At 37.1% G+C, this 21,204-nt stretch overlaps 1 protein-coding gene across 1 annotated transcript in view; it reads left to right on the plus strand.

The window, feature by feature from the left end:
• LOC145680968 (heat shock 70 kDa protein 4L-like) overlaps nt 1-21,204 on the plus strand; it is an 873,295-nt gene that overhangs the window by 510,085 nt on the left and 342,006 nt on the right. Inside the window, exon 13 of the mRNA XM_081752186.1 lies at nt 13,009-13,050. Coding sequence (XP_081608312.1) covers nt 13,009-13,050 — 42 coding nt within the window. The remainder of the gene's footprint in view (nt 1-13,008; nt 13,051-21,204) is intronic.

Genomic DNA, 21,204 nt, shown 5'->3' on the forward strand with positions numbered 1-21,204 from the left:
TTGTGCTGGAATTTGATCGCTGGACCATTAATTTTCGTCAAATTAATAGCATAATTTACAGCAAAACCAGCATAAATTGTTGCTGGATCCAACATTGTTTTCCAGCTTAGAGGTGTCCAGCATAATTTGGCTCTTCTAAAATATCGTCGCCACTATCAACATTTACACGTTTTGGTCGTTTCCTTGAAGGGTGATTTTCCAGTATAAAGATGTTTTTATACCACCAAAAGCGCTTGTACACAACAAAAGAACTCCTCACAACACAATACGACCCAATTCTTTTGGTTCGTTCGCGCTTGTAGCAATGTTGGATTATCGCATTTTATCAACTTTCGCTTTCAACTTATACTGCCAGATCTAGAAAATAAAATTACTGACAGATATAGGGCCATTCCTACCATCTCCCACAAAACCTATAGGGACATCCTGCCAAACCAGTATTTGAATTAAACTTCCGAACTAGAGGGGGATGTTTTTGATAAATATATAGAAAGAAAATACTTATTCCATGTAAAAATATCATGTTATTTCTGCGAGCCGGGCCGGGGATAAACATTGATGAGAGGGGATTTCCCCGCCATCCCCCAACATTAATCGCTAGTAGTAATGTGAAAAAGACAGAAACAACAGAAATATCATATTTCGCAGCAATAGGGAGTCTTATTCGCTTTTCAGACCAAAAATAGAAGTTCATGTATTCGTGCGCACCAGCGTGTATGTGTTTGTGTCGCAAAAAAAAGTCCTAAATCTATGCTGTAATAAATTTCCAATTTACAAAGCTTTTCTTTTTTAGAAACTAAAGAAGGCTTTAATTCTGAAAATTAACCTTGATTAATAATAAATCTCATAAAATGTCTATTGCCCCAATCACTTTTTGTTCCTGGAGGCATTAACGCTCAACTTAGAAAACTCAATAAATGTAAAATTATTAAATATACAATTAAATGTAATTCATAAATGTTGCGAGACTTCTCGTGCGAGACTTAACCGAGTCTCGTCTAGCGTCTCGTCTCGCATGGTTTAGTCTCGTCTCGCGTCTCGCATAAAATTTTCACTCTCGTCTCGTGTCTCGTATCGCAAATGTGAGACGAGACGCGAGACGAGACGAGACGTCTCGCGTGCATCCCTATAGGAAAGTGCATGTGCACATGTATAAAATAGAAGGAAAAACGTAATAAAATGTGATCAAAATCAAGGAAAGGCAGGGTTTACTTTTGAAAATTTTATGGAGCTTCGTGTCAACCATGGTGGCGCTTCGCAGTTAGTCTGTCGACCTCACTCATATGTACGGAGACATCGTCGTATACTCTCGCCCCGAGCGCTGATTTTCCATGCCACGGCACTGTTCACTATAAACAAGAAATGGATTCTACTATTATAGAAATGGTATGTTAAAAATCCCACACAAGCTTATTATAAAACACAAATTATAAAAGGGTCGCTGGCAAGAGGATGTGATAAAAGGGGATCGTGATAGGAATTAGATTGAGAACCACTGGCCTAGAGTAATTTTAACCAAATTTCTTATAGTCTGAAAAAGAATGCTGTCGGGTTACCTATGGTGAATGGGAGGGGGATATATATATAAAAGATTGCTAGAAAATGATCGGTATTAGTGTCGAATTCATAGTTTTCGGGGTCGCTTAGATAAATAGTGTGACTTTCGATTTCGCTTAACTCCGATTAAGCTCTCATTAGTAGGGATGGGCACGAGCGACTTTTCTTTGAAACTCGACCTGACTCGAAACAGACATCTTTGAGGTCTACTCTAGGACTCGGCGCGAAAAATTTCCTCCAACTCGACTCGGATTAGAGTCGAGTCAAACTAAAACGAGCCAAATCCTGTGCGCAGTCCTACCTAGACAATACATAGACAATATAATTATTCTATTATTATTATTATTATTATTACAACACCGTGTATAAACATGAACGATAGATGGTTAGTAAACAAATACTAAAAGCTAGTTGACTGCCGACGTCGGTAGTCATGACGTCTACAAAGCAAAGACATCGTTCATTACCCTAAGCTGTAAGCGTTGCTGGACTACAGATGGTCAACTATTGACCTCTCGCCAAAAATTGGTGGCCCCGCAGCGACAATCCGCGGTGGCCCCAGTTCCATTTTGAAAACTTTACTACCAGCGGCAGAGACGCGATGAAACGACAACGAACCACAAAATTACTCTCCCAAAATATGTTAAAATGCCTATATGTGTGATTTGTTTATATTTAGGTGAGTCAAAAAAAAAAAAAAAAAAAAAAAAAACCGGGGTGGACGCGAACTATCAATATTACGATTACTAGACACGTGTTCTTCTGATTTCCCCACGGAAACGATCATAAAAAGCTTGCTTGTTGATGGATAAATCATTGACGTCTTAATTTAGCCAATCAGACAAACCCCTACATCTCGAGTTCTAGGAGGTGATACCGTGAACCGTTTCAGATTTATTGCTTTCTGGTGGGGTACTATCTATGTGCAAAATTTGAGCATAATAGCCGACATGCATATTCGGTGCCTCTTATCTTTAGTACAATTTTAACCAGAGATGGTGTGGGTCAATGAAAATTTGATCCACGACCCACCATGATCCAGTATCGCCCACCACCCAAATGACCCATTGGCCCACTCTGACCAATAATCCATCGTGATCCACTCTGACCCACCACCAACTATGAACCACTCTGAACCATTGCGACCAACTCCAACCCACCAACACCCATCGACATCAACTCTGACCCATGATCCACGTCCTCTTCTTTGTTGACTAAAGAGGCTACACTTGTAATAAAACAAGACTGTGAAATTATCACTTATCGGAGTTTGAATTTCTACCGTCAATGGCTCAAGCACCTCTCTGTTACAATACTGGTGGATCTGACCTTTACGATATATAATGGCAAAGTGTTTCTCAACTTCCGAATTAAAATGAATTTAAATTTATCATATATAATTATTTCTTTGTTGCCTTACAGACACATTTCAGTAAAAAATAGGATGAAATTTGAAAGTCTCAAATCAAGGAAAAGTAGACCAACGTAAAAAAAGAAAGAAAAACTAATTTTCTATATCATTAAGCACCTGAAGTGCCACTCTTTATCTAATCCACCTCGAAAATTATGGATTCGACACTAATGTCGGTCTTATATATATATATATATATATATATATATATATATATATATATATATATATATATATATATATATATATATATATATAATTTTGATGTCAGCCCCTCTCATTTCTCCTAGGAGAGCAAACGGATACTGCCACCGTTAGGACTAAATTTGGTCTTAAATGACATTAAAATTTCTACCAATTAATTTAGCGACCAGTGTTGCATTTAAAAGCTCGGCGCCCCTATGCACTTTTGCACTCGGCGCCCTCAATAACTACATATTTCTACGCCCCTTCATCCCTAACTTAAAAATAAAACTTAATTCGAATATGCTTAGTTAGTGAATTTATTACATTTAAATACCACTCACTACATGCTACCGCTAGAACTACGTAACAAAAAATAACAAATGTGAAACGTGTTCTGAATTATTTTTAGATTTCTTATGATATTATTATACATATTAGAACAGTAAAAGAGGATTGTTCATGAAATAGTATATTTGCTCTTGATTTTTAACTTTTTCATACGGAAAAAAATAAAATATTATTCAAGTTTTAAACTTTGCACTCTGCAAATATATTGCTCTCTAGGCAATGGGACTAATGTGAAATGTGGACTAATGTGGACTAATGGGAAATGCGGCACTGTTAGCGGCGCTGAAAACTTACGATTCAATTATAATATCGGTTGATTTCGATATTTTTATGTCGCTACGTAACCACCCTGTGTGCTAATGGGAGCTTAATTGGATTTGAATTGAAAGTAGAACTATTCACCTAAGCGACCACGAAGCTATGGATTCGATACTAATATCGACCCGTTTCTAGCATTTTTGATATGTATCCCGACAGTACTCTTTTCCAGACTGTAAGAAATATAGTTATAATTGCGCTAGATATATCAGAATTATGTTGAAACACACACATACATCCACTTTTATATTCTGTATAAATAGAGAGTGAGCGAGCGAGCGAGAGAGAGCGACTAAAGGCATAACCACTTCCACATTGCAAAAGCATATATCAGGAATTGAATTGAAAATCTATGTAAAGACTTTCTGCTGTGGCGTGCTTCATAAGGACAATTCCAGTCTGCTCACGTGACCTTTGGGGTTCATGAATTTCTTGCGAGCGTTGCGACTTTGGATTCTCTGTTTAAACCCTCGGTTTATGCATCGAATAAGTTTTCAAGAACATAAATGACATGCTGTATTATGAATGTCGAGAATTACCCTCTATATGACAAATAGCTGCAAATAAATACACTACATGATTTATTTATTGCTAGTGAACGAGTTTCTTAACTTGTATTTAACATTCTCATATATACAATACACACCTACTGTGAACACCTACCTATTTCAGATGTTATATTTTAAACATAATAATTACTACATTCTGCAATGATTATGTTATATATATATATACAACTGATGTATTTAATGTCATTATTTTATATATTTTTTCATGCATTGCGGTAAATATAATTTTTAAAAAAGCATTGCCCCAGATGAGATTCGAACTCACAACCTTATGATTTGAAATCCGACAGCTTACCAGTGAGCTAACAAAAGGACTTCGGCTAAGGTACTTTTAACGATGTATAACGGTTCTCAAGAAAATTATGACATTCATACCCATTAGAAACGCTGTTTTTGTTCTACTTTGACTATTATTTTAGTACTCAGGCGATAATTATGTTTTATGTCTTAACTTTGAGCATTCTTTTACATATGGAAAGATTTGTTTACATATCTAAATGTTCCATTACGTATGGAGAGCTAAATGACAAACAAACATGAGCTGACATTAATACAAAGTTTCGAAGTATTGTGTCATTAAGTATTTCAATCAATGTTGCTTTTTTTCAACACTTGATAACAAGTCTTATTATATTTAAAAGAAGAAAAACACATCTGCAAACTTTTTCCCGATTGCAAAGGCTGGCTTGGAGGTTCGAACCTGGTTTACTATTTCCCGAAGATACCCGAAGTTGGACTTTGAAAATTTTTGCCTCAAAACACCAATAAAGAATGCGCTCAACCTTTTTGAGACAAGGTGTACATGTTGATGTCGATGGTTCATCAAGGTCATGATCATCCTCAGAGTCTCTTGGCCATATCTCTTCCCAGTTGGTAGGGGGCTCGGGAAGTGGAAGTTCATCCCCGTGCGGAATAGGTCTAATTGCGGATTTAATGTTGGGATAACTTATTGTGTATTTGCTTTTTTTTTAGAATGTCCCTTAACTACTGTGAGACAAAAATAACAATCATCCAGATGGTTGGTGGGTTCTCTCCACACCATTGGTACAGCAAATTTCATGAACCTCAGTTTCCCTTTGGCCTATGCAAGTAAAGTGACGTAGCACGACTCACAAATTATGTTGGGTGCCCAAGTTTTGTCCTGATCTGTCACACGACATCCGAAATATATATAATATGCTAGTTTCACCGATGGCGTAATGGATCTACACTGTCCTTTAACTACAAACTGGCCACACACATAACAAAAACTATTTGGTGAGTTAACACACGAACGCCGTCTTCTTGACGCCATTGTACTGATCACAAACTAAACTTCTGGTCTTAGTTGGGTATAATGCCGTTAAGATCAAACATGAAAGCACTCTTAGCAGCAAAGACAACTTTGAAAGTGAAGTAGTGTTAAACCACACGTCAATATAAAAATGTACAAAACTCCCTCACCAGGTGTCAAGAACACAAGAAAGAAAGAAATGCGCGGGGGAGGGGGGAAACGATACCGTAGTGGAAAATTCAGACTGCATTAGTTCATTGTTGTCAACAATGAGTCTGTATTCCATTCTTTCTTTCTTTTGCATTCTGTTACATTTAATAACAAATATTGATAACCATTTCATGAACAAAACGAAAAAACTTGGAGAATTGTATATATATGTATTAAGATATACATATACTGTACGTTTAAAAAAAATATACGTTGGAAGTACGTTCTATTTTTATACACGTTTCTAATTTACAGAGAGCAATACAAGTGTGTTGTTGACTATTGTAAATATTCATTTTTATGTCTTTGTTTGTAGTAATAAAGCAAATCGTTTTTACCCCAACTCATGAGATCTGAAAGCATTACTATCAAGTGCAATAAACAGTGCACACAATATACACACAAATATATTTATTTCTCTAGAAAGAACAAAGCGATTTTTACGAAACTTTTAGGGTTTATGAAATATAAATCAAGGTATACTTAGGTATAATTTCTATGTTACTATATGTAAGGGGACAGGAGCTAGGGGAATAAAATATCTGAAAAAGGGAAATTTTTGAGGGAATTTCCCGAAAATCCCTCTGTTACGGGAAAACTGTACGTGATGGAGGGAAACCGAGTGCATATTTGAATTCAGAGCAAAAAGTTCCTTTAAGATCAGGTGATTTTTCTCATGTAACAAACAAAAAGTTTAAATTTGTTAACTAGTGTTATTGATATGACAATAAGAAATGTACCCCTCCCAAAATTTAAGATTGGTACACAAACACACCTGTGTTTTATGAAAAAAGTAATAAATCCTGTACTTATTCAATAATAAAGCCGGTCAATAACCTTTAAATTTTGAATATTTGGTCATAAGAGGAATACCAATGGGTCCTAGAAAACGTTTACCGAATTTTGTTATTTGATAATTCCCAAATTTAAAAGGGAACATAAACATATGAAGGTAATAAACCATATAACGTGTTAAATAGGGGTCAATAACCTCCGAAATTTGATTTTTGGTAGTTTTTCACCCATGAAAGGGAACGAGGTGGACCATCCAAATTTATAGTGGTACATATTGAAGACCTGTACGAAGATACCAAATGCTTATATTAAACAATTTCTAAAACTGAGTGGATGAGCCAAGATACCCCTCCCAAATTTTTAAAGGGTGCATCAATGTACCCATGTCTTATGATAGGAAATGAACCTATATACATGACCATATAACCATATAAGGTAATAAAACCTCATCAAAGGGGAAAAATTGGGCCAAAAACCAAACACATGGTACAACATATTGCTTATCTTTATATTTTGGCAATTTTTTTTACCCATGAAAGGGAATAAGGTGGACCACCCAAATTTATCATGATACATGTTGAGGTCATGTACTATAATACCGAATGCTTAAATTGGGAAATTTCCAAAATTTAAGGGATTAGCTATGGTACCCCTCCCGGGGTGCATCAATGTACCTATGTCTTATGATAGGGAATAGACCCCTATACATAACCATACAACCATATAAGGTAATAGGACCTCATCCAAGGGAATAAATTAGGTCAAAAACGAAACACGTGGTTTTACTAAAAATTTGGCAATTTCGTACCCATGAAAGGGAACGAGGTGGACCACCCAAATTTATAGTAATATATATTAGGGTCCTATACTATTATACCAAATGTGTAAAATGGGCAATTTCTAAAAATGAAGGGGTGGGCCAAGGTACCCTCCCAATTTTTAAAGGGGTGCACAAATGTACCTATGTCTTATAATAAGAAATAGACCCCTATACATAACCATATAACTATATAATTTAATAGGACCTCATCAAAGGGGATAAAATGGGCCAAAAGAACAAACACGTGGTACAACGTATTGCTTACGTTTATATTTTGGCAATTTTGTACCCCTAAAACGGAATGAGGTGGACCACCCAAATTTATCATAATACATGTTAGGGTCCAGTACTATAATACACAATGTTTAAATTGGGCAATTTCTAAAATTTAAGGGGTGGGCCAAGGTACCCCTCCCAAATTTTTAAAGGGGTGCACAAATATACCCATATCTTATGAAAGGAAATGGACCCCTATACATGACCATATAACTATATAGGATAATAACACCTCATCAAAGGGGATAAAATCGACCAAAAACCAAACACGTGGTATAACGTATTGCTTACGTTTATATTTTTGGCAATTTTGTACCCATAAAAGGGAACGAGGTGGACCATCCAAATTTATCATAATACATACTAGGGTCCTATACTATAATACCCAATGTTTAAATTGGTCAATTTCTAAAATTTAAGGGGTGGGTCAAGGTACCCCTCCAAAAATTTTCAAGGGGTGCATTAATATACCCATGTCTTATGAAAGGTAATAGACCCCTGTATACGCCCATATAACTATATAAGGTAATAACACATCATCAAAGGGGATAAATTAGGTCAAAAACCCCCGAAATTTGAATTTTTGGCAATTTTTTACCCATGAAAGGGAACGACATAGACACCCAATACTGATAGAGGTACATACTATTGTCCTAGGCTACCATACCAAATTTTTAGATTTGGCAATTTCCAAAATTTAAGGGGGGTGGTTCTATGTACCTCTGCCAAAATTTAGGGGGTGGGCCAAGGTACCCCTGCCAAAATTTAGAGGGGGTGGTCTTATGTACCCCTCGGTCATTGACCCAGGGCCAGGGACCATGGGTCCTGAGGCAGGGACCCAGGGGCCAAAAAGTTTCCTCAGGTATCGCAATTACTACTCCCGTCATGTGTTGTGTAGCATGTCCGATGTGATCGAGTTGATGGCTTTTTCAATTTTGTGACGAAGAACAGGAATATGACGTGCAGGTGTGGCATAGATTCAACCTTTGACATAACCTCTTTTACATAGCCCCATAAGAAGAAATCCATAGGGGTTATGTCGGGAGATGGCAGTGGCAGAGGAATGGGTTCATTGCGTCCAATCCATCGCTCTGAAATCATACGGTGTAAAGCCCTACAAACATCTAAACACCAGTGCGGTGGGGTACCATTTTGTTGAAATATCACGTTTGGTTACAAAGGGAGTAGCTGTGGAAAAGCAAACTGTTCAAGCATGTCCAGGTAAACGGGAACAGTTATTGTGTGCTCCATGAAGAAAAATGGTCCGATAATTATGTCGTGTTCTAAAGGACGCCACACATTCACTTTCTCGCCATCTCTGACGTATTCACGAACAACTTACGGGGGTTAGGAACCCCAAATGTTCACATGATGACGATTCACCTTGTCTGATGTGTGGAAGGTTGCCTAATTACTGAAAATCACCCTCCCCAAGTAATCTGGGTCATCCTCGGTCCGTTCCAGAGTCTCCATTGCAAACCTGATTCGTTTCTGGTAGGCCATCGGGCTGTAACACCTGAACGATTTGCACCTTATATGCATACAAACGCAGTGTTTTATGGAGCACCTTAAGAACCATTGAACATGGGATGTTCAGCTCGCGTGACGCTCTGCGCACTGACTTTGTTGGGCTTCTGGTGAAGGCCTCCCTCACCACATCCTCAGTTTCCTCAGACCTTAGTGCTTTGCCCGAGCCAGGCTGTCGGTTGACACTCCCCGTGGCTAAAAACCTCTCAGACCATGTTTTAATGGTCTTGACGTCTTGTGGGTCCCGTTGGTACTTTCGTCTGAAGTTCCTTTGACGGTAATTGGTGATTTAGTCTCAGCCATCCACATCACACACCGCACTCTCTCTTGTGCTGTTGTCATCTTTGTTCATGAACACCTGCAACAAATAACAAAAATTCATATAAACTTTATTGCAGAACACCTACAACAAATAACAACAATTAACAATGAACAACAAAAACTGAGTAATTCTTCAATATGCTGCAAACCATTATTCTATGGCGCTAATAGTTTCCATGCAATTAATATTTGTAATCATGGAGGTTTCATGTGGATACCCTGTATTGAATTTGGAGACATTCCAAATGCTAAAGATCTTAGGAGAATATGGGGAAAACTATAGGGCAGTTCGATTATGCGGTGCGCTATCCAGATTGACAAGCTATTTCCAACAATCTTGCAGAAATTAGCAACACAATTGCGGTAAACAGAAAACATTCATCTAAGCTATGGTGTCCGGAGGGGAGTCGTACAAAATGAATACATTGTCATTATTGTATTTGCAGATGTTGCAGTGAATCTGCATAACGCAGATCGCACGAGAGTTGGTGTCATTCAAGGTAGAGTACTGTGTATTTTGTGGACTTCTGCAACTAAGTTGTCAACCAATTGCGAGAACATCTGAATTTAGTAGTATTTATTTTATGGACTAATGAAACTTGCAGTGATGGCAACGTGAATCTCCACAATGCACTTTACTGATCAGGGGAGAAACCGCACTGGATGCGAGAAATCAATCGGCAACGACGATGGATCTCTAACGTGTGCGGCGACATTCTAGAGATTCAGATCACTGGCCGTGGCTTTTTGAATTGTCATTTAACAGGAGCAATGTTTCGTGATTTCTTGCGACACCATCTACAGCCGCTATTGGAAAATTTGTTTCTCCATATACGTCGTACAATGTAGTTTTAATTAGATGACTGTTCTCCACACAATGCTGCCATCTATATAGAAGAGTAAAATGTCCTGTTTCCGCAACGCTGGATCGGGAGAGGTTCCAATCTACGTTTTCCTCTGAGGTCTCTCAGTCTTACTTGTATAGACTAATTTTTTCTGGGGTCGAATTAAGGATCTTGTTTATGGCAATAAACCAACTAGAATTCGCAACATGAAACAACGCATTACAACCGCATTCCGGAACCCAACGGGATCGAGGTTCAGCCTGTTGTTCACAGTTATATAATGCGAATAAATAGCTGTATTGCTGTTTGTGGGCATCACTTTGAGCAACTGTAAAGCCAAGGGTACATCGACTACATTCCACAGAGGGTAAAACGATTCTTTAGCTATTTTCTTATCTTTCTGAAATTGCTCTATTACAAATAATCAGGTTCATGCTCCCATGCTGCAACTCTGACAAAAGGAGATTCGTTAATTTTTTGTTCGTTTAAACCAATTGTTTTCTATTTTCTTTTGTTCTAACATCATAGATCCTATTACATCATTTTGTTTTTGTCCACCAACTATAAACTTCTTTTGCAGTCATACGGTACCAACTGTCGTAAACTATTGCCTATGAAAATGGCTCAATTTAGTGCTTCTTTCAACTCAAGCAAAATTGATCCCTGTCTCTGTTTGACATTTTAAAGTGTTGGCTCCAATAGAGGTATCCCCGCCACTGTGTTCAAAACTTGCACCGTTCGTTTCCGCATATTCAGTTTTGTACTTCGCTTTCGTTTTAAACAATTATGTACTATTCCTTTAAAGTTGCAGCCAGTGGAAACTCTTTCATTGACCTATTAATAAGTTCGTGTAGTTGCGAAATGGTAAGTGATATGGCAACGTGTTTCGTCTTAAAGTTGTTCAAAATTTAATGATTGTTTTAATGGAGGCAATATTAACCTCTATTTTTATTTCAAATATTGAAGTTCACCCTCTTGGAGGTATTCCTGAAACGCCCCTGATTTCAGAAACATTACCACATGATTCGGTACATCGACTTTGATATTAACATTTTTGGTTTGAAAGGTTTCTGTGCACTACAAGCTGCGTTAAGATCTTGTTACAAATTTCGTGAGTCATCCTGTATAATGGTGAATTTTGAGCAATTAGGGATGTGCACAAGTCGAGACATGTCTCGAACATCGGCTCGAATTCGAGTCGAGACACACTTTGTAAATTAGAGACTAGTCGAGATAACTCTCGACTCGAATTTTCGGGTCGAATCGGGGGAAACTGCTCGTAAAAATCTCGACACGACTCGAATGTCTCGAAAATCTTTCTATAACTTTTAATATTATTTTGAAGAAAGTATTCACTCAGAAAAAGCCTTGAAACCAATTCCAGCGTTTATTTACTTTTGAAAGCTACAGAACGCATTAACTTAATAGTTAATCTTTCGAGATCAAGATTTAATTTTCAGCTCAATTCAGTTAATTAAAACTATTAATTAATGTCGTGATATTTGATTGTACTTCAAATATAATACAAATAATAATATATTATTTAGTTTGTATAAAACTATTATCCGTAGCCTATATCTAGTTTGTGTAAAACTTTTGCGATAAAGTGAACTTCATAAATTCTCTGAATGAGCAATTGGCAGTCTATAGTAATTTTGCATAGTTATAATTTTTGTGTTTTCGTTGCCATGAACGCAATAGTGCTCCATAATTTCTGGATTATTCGCTTCCCCAACTGTTTTGAGGCGTTAATGTGTTGCACCATATCACAAGTTATGGATAATATATAATGTAACATTTGTTGTACATCACACATTATGATACGTGACTATTATACATAGTATATTACAATAAATTAACTGCTTGGATGCCAAGAACTAGTACAGATAGGTACTTTTTACTTGTATAAATTGGTATTTTTTTAAAAGGACTTTTGTAAACACTAAATTATAAAACAGGCCAGGAGTGCGATGGAGTGGTTCAAGGAACACAGGGGCGAGTTCCAAATAATGTGCTGGTCCCCCAACTCGCCGGGCCTGAGCCCAATCGAACACATCTGGGATGTGATTGAACGTGACCTCAGAACGCATCGCTCCCCCACGGAATTTACGGGAATTAGGTGGCCTGTGTGTGCACATGTGGTGCCAACTCTCTCCAGCGACCTATCAAGTATCATTGCGTGCATGCCAAGACGCGTCACCGTTGTTATCCTTCCAAAGGTGAACATACTGACAATTAGCCTAGGAAGGTAGTCATAATGTTATGGCTGATGTGTGCGTATATTTTAACACGTCTCGACTCGAATTTCAAGACGCCTCGAATTCGAGTTGAGTCGAGACAGAAACATTTTCGAGTCGAGACACGAGTCGAGATAACATTTTCTCGAGACGAGTCGAGACAGGCTTAAATCTCGACCCGACTCGACTCGTGCGCATCCCTATGAGCAATATATTTTCCTAACTTAGTAGGTAAATTCTAATAATAATAATATTATAACCTGTCGTAAGTTTTATCATCATTTTCTGTAATATTTTTTTTTATTATTTTTACAGCAATCATGGAGGACTATATGCATCTGCACCAAATTTAACAAGGTAATTGTTAAGAACAGCTACTTCTCATCTCCGGTGCACGAGGATACTTCTTACTGTTGCACTAGCTACAAAATTGATTCTATTTGATGTACAAGTGGTAATGCAACACATAAGAAACCCAGATCATGTTGCATTCACACTCCAATATGGAGTGAGAATGCACCGTGATCTAGGTTTCTTATGTGTTGTATTACCACTTGTACATCAAATAGAATCAATTTTATACCTAGTGCAACAGTAAGAAGTATCCACGTGCACGAAATATGCGTTCAATTACCTAAGTACAAGGGCACTACACAAACATATATATATTAAGTACAAGGGCACTAGACAAACGTATATGTTAAGTACAAGGGCAACATTTAGAAATGCAACGAAAAGGAGAATAACGGCCAGGAAGCATTCATTTTCACATACCTCAAATGGTTGGAGGATATAATCTAGCCACTTCCAATAGGAAGTTGTGAAACCGCGTTGTGGGGGGATACTTTTTTTTGAAAAGAAAGGAGGCCAGATGTCCGACGAAATGGTGTCTTTTGTTTCCATATTGCGGAATGCTGTCCTTCGCGTCTCGCCACAACCGCTCGATATTTTGCGTATGAGCGCCAGTTTCAGGATCTACGAAATTCAAGCTATGATTCACGCTGAAGTGCTGAAATCCAACCTCAGTCAACCTATCGTATGACTTCCAGCAGTCGCTATGAATGGTTGTACCAGATTTCACCCACTGTTGAAGAACGCTTAACAGCTCTTCAGCACTTCGGTTCTTGACGACACACATGAATACATTGCCAGAACCAACCTCATAACCTCCAAAAACCCATGTGCCATCGATCACACGACCGCAGTGATTTTTGCGTTTCCCGAACTTGGACTCATCTATCTGAACTGTTATCCCTGGACCCCCAAGTTTAGTAGAGGAATCCATAGCCCAGCAAACACAAACCTCACGACAAAAGCTAAACCAATCGACACATGTGGGTTTGGAAATATTCAGATTCATAATAGCATTACTGATGTTTGGACGACTATTCAAACACCAGTAACCCATAAGGTGCGTCACCGTTAAAAAATCGAGTTTAGCCCTAGAAAAAAACGTTCCCTTGAAAAGTGAAGAGGAAAAGGAGCACTTCGTCTTCCTCTTCGAATTTCCAATGAAACTTGTTTTCTGACAACGAAACACATTCCTTTCCTTACAAAAAACCGCATCCCTACAACATTTGGAACATAACTTACCTAAAGGAAGTACGCCATGCTGCTGCAAAAGTTTTATACTCTCATCTATCCTTTGTTTTACAGTAATTTCCACTATGGCATACTCTGAGAAGGAGCATTCAGAGCAAGCCGGCATGCACATGAGGATACCACCCGTTATTTCCTTTGTCTTCTTGCTCTTCTTCTTACAGACTACAGCTGTCGCCACCTACATTAATGCGCACACGCACAGCTCCATTCATGACGTGGCATCGAACATTTGAAAAGCGCAAAACGCCTATGTATATAAACAACGTTGACAACACAACGAGAGCGGAATACACACACGTCTTCTTTAATTTCAAATCACTCATTAACTAATTAAAATTGGGTATATTACCAACTTTTTAAGTAGGTAGATATTCAATGAATAATTCCTGAGAGTATGGCGTTTCTCGTCCTTCCCTAAATGGGAAGTACGGCTCCTTAACTATAACCTTTAACAACCAACATGGACGCTTCAGATGTCAGTGTCTTGAGACATGAATCAAACACGCGACATATAGGAGTACAAATTAATTTGCCTATCTTTAGACATGAAGTAAACATGCGACATGTAGAAGTACAAGTTAATTTTCCTTCCTCTGATAGTAACACTTTACAGACATTAACAACAGGAAAAACAAAAATGGAAAATAAAGAGATTTGCCGCCATTGTATTAAAAATCTTAATATGTGCTTATTGAAGAAGATATCCAATGGTGTGTGTGGAAATCCGTATTTTGATTTAACTATTTTATGGGAAGATGGAAGGCTGATATAGAATGTGGAAAACGTTGTACCACACATGAGAATGATGAAGTAACCAAAAGACATGCCAGAACCCATATAGAAACAGCTCCAGAAGCTTCTGAAGTTAATTTGGGCAATAGTAGTAACGATGAATCTTTCATCATCGTACATAAACCTGGAGATCGTTTAATGGCGAACATTACTAATGAATATAATTCCACGAGCAACACAACGATACAAGGTAGTTCCACTTGTTTCGAATACGCCAGGAATAAAGACAGTCAAACCAAATCCTATAAGAAAAAAATTTACACTGAAAATTTCCAAAGTGGTCATACCGAGAACACTAAAGAACATATTGATTCTAATTTGGAACATAACAACAAGAAAAGGTAAGAAACTCTATGCAGAAAAACAAAAATGCTAATTCTATTTTTAGAAGCAAGTACATATTTCAGTTGTATTTGAGAATAATGAAAATTTATTGTTAGGCGCATTTTTATATACTTAATAAAGCGTGATTATGAGCCAATAACTAAGCGCCTCAGAATAACAACAAAAATGTTACTTTATACATCTTTGCACGTTTCCATCATTTTCTTTCGTTTTCTATTTTTTAATAGTCAAGTCAATTTCTTTCACATGTCAGTCCTCTGGTCTATCTGCACCTGTCGAAATAAAATAATAAGTGTACTAGAAATCGAATATGAGACAATTTGGAGATAATTTGCTAGCAAGAGGGAAAAATCGTGAAACTTTCTAACAAGTTTATAGACTTTCTTCTTCTTCTTCTTCTTCTTCTTCTTCTTCTTCTTCTTCTTCTTATTATTATTATTATTATTATTATTATTATTATTATTATTATTATTTTGTTGAAATGTGTTTTCAGAAATATATTTTTTGACTTAAATTTCAAGCCAAGGTTAACTCTCGCTCTGAAGGTATCATTAGCAGATGATTTTTTTTTTTATTATTATTTAATGTTGAAGTGTTACAGATGTAAGGACGACATTCTGGTTAAATTACAATAACTATTAATTTATAACGTATAGTGAGAAAAGGAGGTAACAAAGGTTAGAGCGTCAAATTCGTCACCGTACTTGTTTCACATGCTAAATAGTAGTATCGTAGACAGTGGTGTATAGTACTTCTCACCTACAAATGCAGCCAAATTTTTAGTACATACAATTCATAAGCCTACACACTTTGCACCAGATATAAGGAATGTTAAAGAAAATTGCGTGTTACTTATAAACGTAATGATTTAGAACACTGCATTTTAAACATATAATACGTAGATATTTAATGATAACTAAGGCCCGGATAATTATGTACTAAAAACAATGAAAATGTGTACATATATATGCCCATAAAATCTCAAAAATATTCATAGAACCCTTTCATAAGAGCAAAATATGTAAAATGAAAATGCCAGCACTTTCTGTTACGTTTTCTGCATTTAATGTGGTAACTACACTATTTATTCAATTACAATGTTTACTACCTTTTACTTTTCCAGCATGATCTCCGCAACACTAAAAAACAGAATGAGTTTCAAATTTTCAGTCAGAAAACTTATCTTGTTATCACGTATAAAAGAGTTTCTATGCACTAAATGGTCATTTCACTTCACACAAAGTTTTGCTGCATATTTATATTTTCAGAAATCATCCAAAGATCATTCAACTGTACATTATGGGGAAATTCTAGAGCACTGGCCCGCCTACCTGTACAACGGATACTAACGTAACCTAACAGCCTAATCTCTCAAATCTCTAATTAATCTTAATTAACCTTATTTAGGAAGGAATTTTTACGGAAACTTTGTTTATGCCATTGTACTTCTAATGGGCGTCCAGCGTTATAGTGGTACATTACACACTCACAATTTAGTAAAAAATATCGGGAAGAACAAAACATTCTCAATTAGTCTTTTCACTATTTCAACAGACGATCTCCGTTACAGTAAGGAACGAAAATGTGTTTCAAATTTTCAAACACAAAACCTCTCCTGTTATCACGCAACACAGCTTTGTATTGAGTAAACGATCGTTCAACATCACACGAAGTAATTGGTGCATACTTAAACTTGCACATATCAGAAGGTAGCCACGACATCAGATTTAGCTTCACTTAACATTCCACTAATATACAGATTGTCTTATAGCCTGGATTTTTCTTCAAAACGAAAGCTATCTTCTTATTCACTGCAAATCCAACCGATCCTTTCACACCTACCAGAGAAGCAACTGTTGAGCGAACAATTTCAAGATTGTCTGAAAGGCTAGATGATGATTTCTCCAAGGATTCAATAGTACTACTCAGACACGAAAAATTGTTCTGAATGTAGGCAATATCATGCTTCAACTTCTCGTCATCAAACATTTGTTTCGCTATTTCTATGGAAGATGCATATTCAGAATCAATATGTTGTAGCACTTGTTTCACTGCATCAAAGTTCGTAGCATAGCAAAACACAGCATAAATCCAGCTTCCCCACCTCGTTAGTACCGGCTGAGGAGGAAGAGGTAGTTCAGGGAACAGTTCTTTAAATTTCTCAACTCTACTGGGAGCCTTCAAAAATACCTTCTTTGTATTTGAAATTAATGCATCCACATGTGAAAATCTAGAACGAACAAATTCTACAACTCGATGAAATGCGTGGGCAAGACAAGTTAGATGTAACAGCTTTGGATACAATACTTGCAAAGCTTCTGCAGCTTGACACATGTACGGTGCTGCATCAGTCACTAGAAGGAAGACATTGTTATGCTTGATACCATCAGGTCACAAAAGTCCCATAGCATTATTAAAGAGTTTTGCAATGGCTTGATGGTTGCATCGCGGCAACAAATCACTAGTTAACAGGATAGGCTTGCTGACTTCATTATCTTTCAACAAACCTATTACAACATTACCAACATGTCGCCCCTCTACATCAGTTGTTTCGTCAATTGACACTCAAATAGGACCATCACCGATTTCATCATGAATAGAGTTCATTGTTTCCACATATAAATCTGGTACGTAATTCTTTGTGATTGTAGATTCATCTGGAACTGTTTCGTGTGTGTATTGTTGCAGAAATTCGCGAAGTACTTGTTTAGTTTCCAAATAGGGATATCAGCACATACCATAGCATGGCACAGATCACTTGAAAACTGAGACTTCCGCGGCCCTGGACTACTTTGAGCTTGAGATTCAGTTACTAGCAATTGCTTTTGTGATTTAGGTTTTGAAGCTCGGGTCTGATGGCGTGATGTGGATATGTATTGCACAACTTGGGAACGTTGAGCGCATGAGAGACCCTTCTCACAAACCTGGCAATAAAACACTTTTCCATCGGTGAAAAAATGCTCAAACTCTTCCATGAAATGCTTAAGTCTTATTGTTAACGTGGTTTTGTCCTTTGGCATCTTGGAAACAGGATTTGCTGACAGCATAAGAGATTAAATATCCGACAAAATAGCTCACACTTTCCCTACGGCATGCGTTGTGGCGTCAGGGGCTTCGCTTTTGTCAATCAGGAGTTCAGTTTTAACAAAAGAAACACTGACCAAAGCTTAAAACCCACTTTATTTTAAATTATATAAATAAATATACAAATAAATAAATTTAAATTAGTTGGAAAGTGAACATGAAGACTTATGGGATTGGCTGAAGATCTCAGCAAATAGGAGAAAAGAAAAAAGAAAAATAAATAAATAAATAAAAATAAAAAGTACAACAATGACTATATATGTCTGTTAAAAAAATCTAAACTTTTTCATAACAACGACTATATATATGACGGTTAAAGAATTTAAACTTTGTCATAACAATGGCTATATATATGTCTGTATTTTCATTTATTTTCGATAGTGTCTGAAGAAGGATATGCTAGATATCCGAAACAGTTACAAATTATAATTTAAAATAAAGTGGGTTTTAAGCTTTGGTCAGTGTTTCTTTTGTTAAAATAATCAATCCAAAGCCATGAATAGTCTTATTATCGAAGTGACTCCAAGACTAAAAAGGAGTATATACATATGGAAAGATAGGAGAAGAAGGGAGATAGTGAACATACAGCAAATATGGTTCCTGAAGAAATGTTTGGAGGAAGAAGTAACACCAAGAGGTCTCAGGATTATGAAGAAAGAAGTGGAACACACATCAGTGAGGTTTAAGAAACTACCAAAAAAGGCCGAAAAAGAACTAGTGTGGAGTGTAATTAGAAGAAATAAAGAAGAAGAACAAAGGAGTAGAGAGACTACAGAGAGAATAAGAAGTGAAATAGAAGATGGACTGACAGTGTTTGTAAGAGAAGTGGTTATGAAGAATTTGGAGAAGTGGGAGAGAAGTTTTAGAGAAAAAGTGAAAGAGAGACTGATGAAAAAAGGGAAAATTTTAGGATGGTGTAGAGAAAAAAGGAAAGAAAGAGAAAAAGTAAGAGTAGTGGTCTTGGGAGACGTGAGAATAACGGAGGAAGAACTTGTTAGTTTAGGTCACAGATTCAAGGTGAAAGAAGGGGAAATAGACTTTAGAGAGCTGATTTACTCAATGGAAGAGGCCTTAACGGGCGTTAAAGAAGAACAGAGAGAGAAGATAAGGAGAAGAGCAGTAGCGGCAGTGAAGAACAGCATGAAGAAAAAGAGTAAAGAGAATTTGAAGAAGGAAGAAAAAAGGGGTCTGATGATGTTGAGAAGTAGGAAGGACATAGTAATAGAACAGGCAAACAAAGGTGGAGCAGTGGTAGTTATGGAGAAAGAATGGTACAAGAAGAAACTGGAAAATTTTTGTGACAATACATATGAGGTTATAGGGAATAAGGACATGAAGGAAGAAGATCTATTGAAGAAAGTAATGAAAGAAGGAAGAGGTTTCAAGAAATGGGTAAATATACAAGGAAGGATACCAAGAATGAAAGGTTTCCCAAAATTATACAAGAAAGAGGTTAAGCTTAGACCAGTACTAGACTGTAGAGGCAACTACTGGGAGCCACTAGAGAAGAAGTTGAAGGAAATTTGTGAAAGCATAAGAGAATGACAAGAATGACAGAGTGAAGAACACAGAAGAAGCCAAGGAAGTGTTAAGAAGAGTGGATCTTAGTGGAGGCAGAAAACTTATGTTTAGTCTTGATGTTAAGGCTATGTTCCCGAGCCTTAGTATAGAAGCAATAATAAGTGTCATAGAGGAAGAAATGGGTAGTAACAGTATAAAAGGATGGACAAAAGAGAAAGTAGTTAAGACTTTGAAGGTAATATGGGAAAACAGTTATTGTATAATAGGGGAGAAAGTGGTAAAAATAAGAAAAGGAATCAGTATAGGTTCGAGGCTGAGCCCAGTACTGGCAGAAATAATTATGAACAAATGGGAGAAAAAGGTTAAAGAAGAAGGGTATAAGAACTTGATCATGTTTTGTAGGTATGTGGATGACTGCCTAGGCTTGTGGAAAGGAACTAGGAGACAATTAGAGAACTTCAAAGATAGTGTGGAAGATAAAGAAAAAGGCATAAGCTTGGACATAGAGTTGGAAGAAAATGGACGAAAAACTTTTTAGACCTGACCATAATAAAACAAGGAGAAGGGCTGGTTACGAGGTGGTACCAGAAAGAGTGCTCAGCGGGAGTGTACTGCCATGAGAGGAGCGACGTGGATAAGAGTACAAAGAGAAATTTCATAACAAATATGATAAGAAGAATAGTAATGCTGGAGGACGAAGAGGAAGGAAGGAAGGAGAGCACACAGAAATTCTACAGAGAGTTAGAGAAGAACGGTTACAGCAAGAAAGAGTTAGAGAAAGAAGAAGAACGCAGGAAGAGGAGAGGGAGAAAGAAGAATGAAGAGGATGAAAGTGGAAAATGACATGGCATAGAAAGTATGGGAGAAGAAACGGAGAAACTGAAGAATTTATTGAAGAAAGGATGGGTCCACTAGAAAGAGTGGAGAAACTTTATGAAGATCAATAAAGAAGAAGGAGAGAAAAGGAACTAAAAAGATTAATGAAGAGGAAGAAGGAGTCATCTACAGGGTATGGTGTGAGGACTGCGATATGTCATACAGAGGAGAAACAGGAAAGAGAATGAAAGAAAGGATAAAACAACATGAAGATGATGGTAGGAGGAAGAAAGATACAAATGCCATATACAAACATGTTAAGGAGACGAATCAGGGAATTAATTGTGATAA

This window comes from Thermobia domestica, chromosome 3, assembly GCF_964235325.1.
Source record: "Thermobia domestica chromosome 3, izTheDome1.hap1.1, whole genome shotgun sequence".
In the NCBI taxonomy this organism is placed as follows: domain Eukaryota; kingdom Metazoa; phylum Arthropoda; class Insecta; order Zygentoma; family Lepismatidae; genus Thermobia; species Thermobia domestica.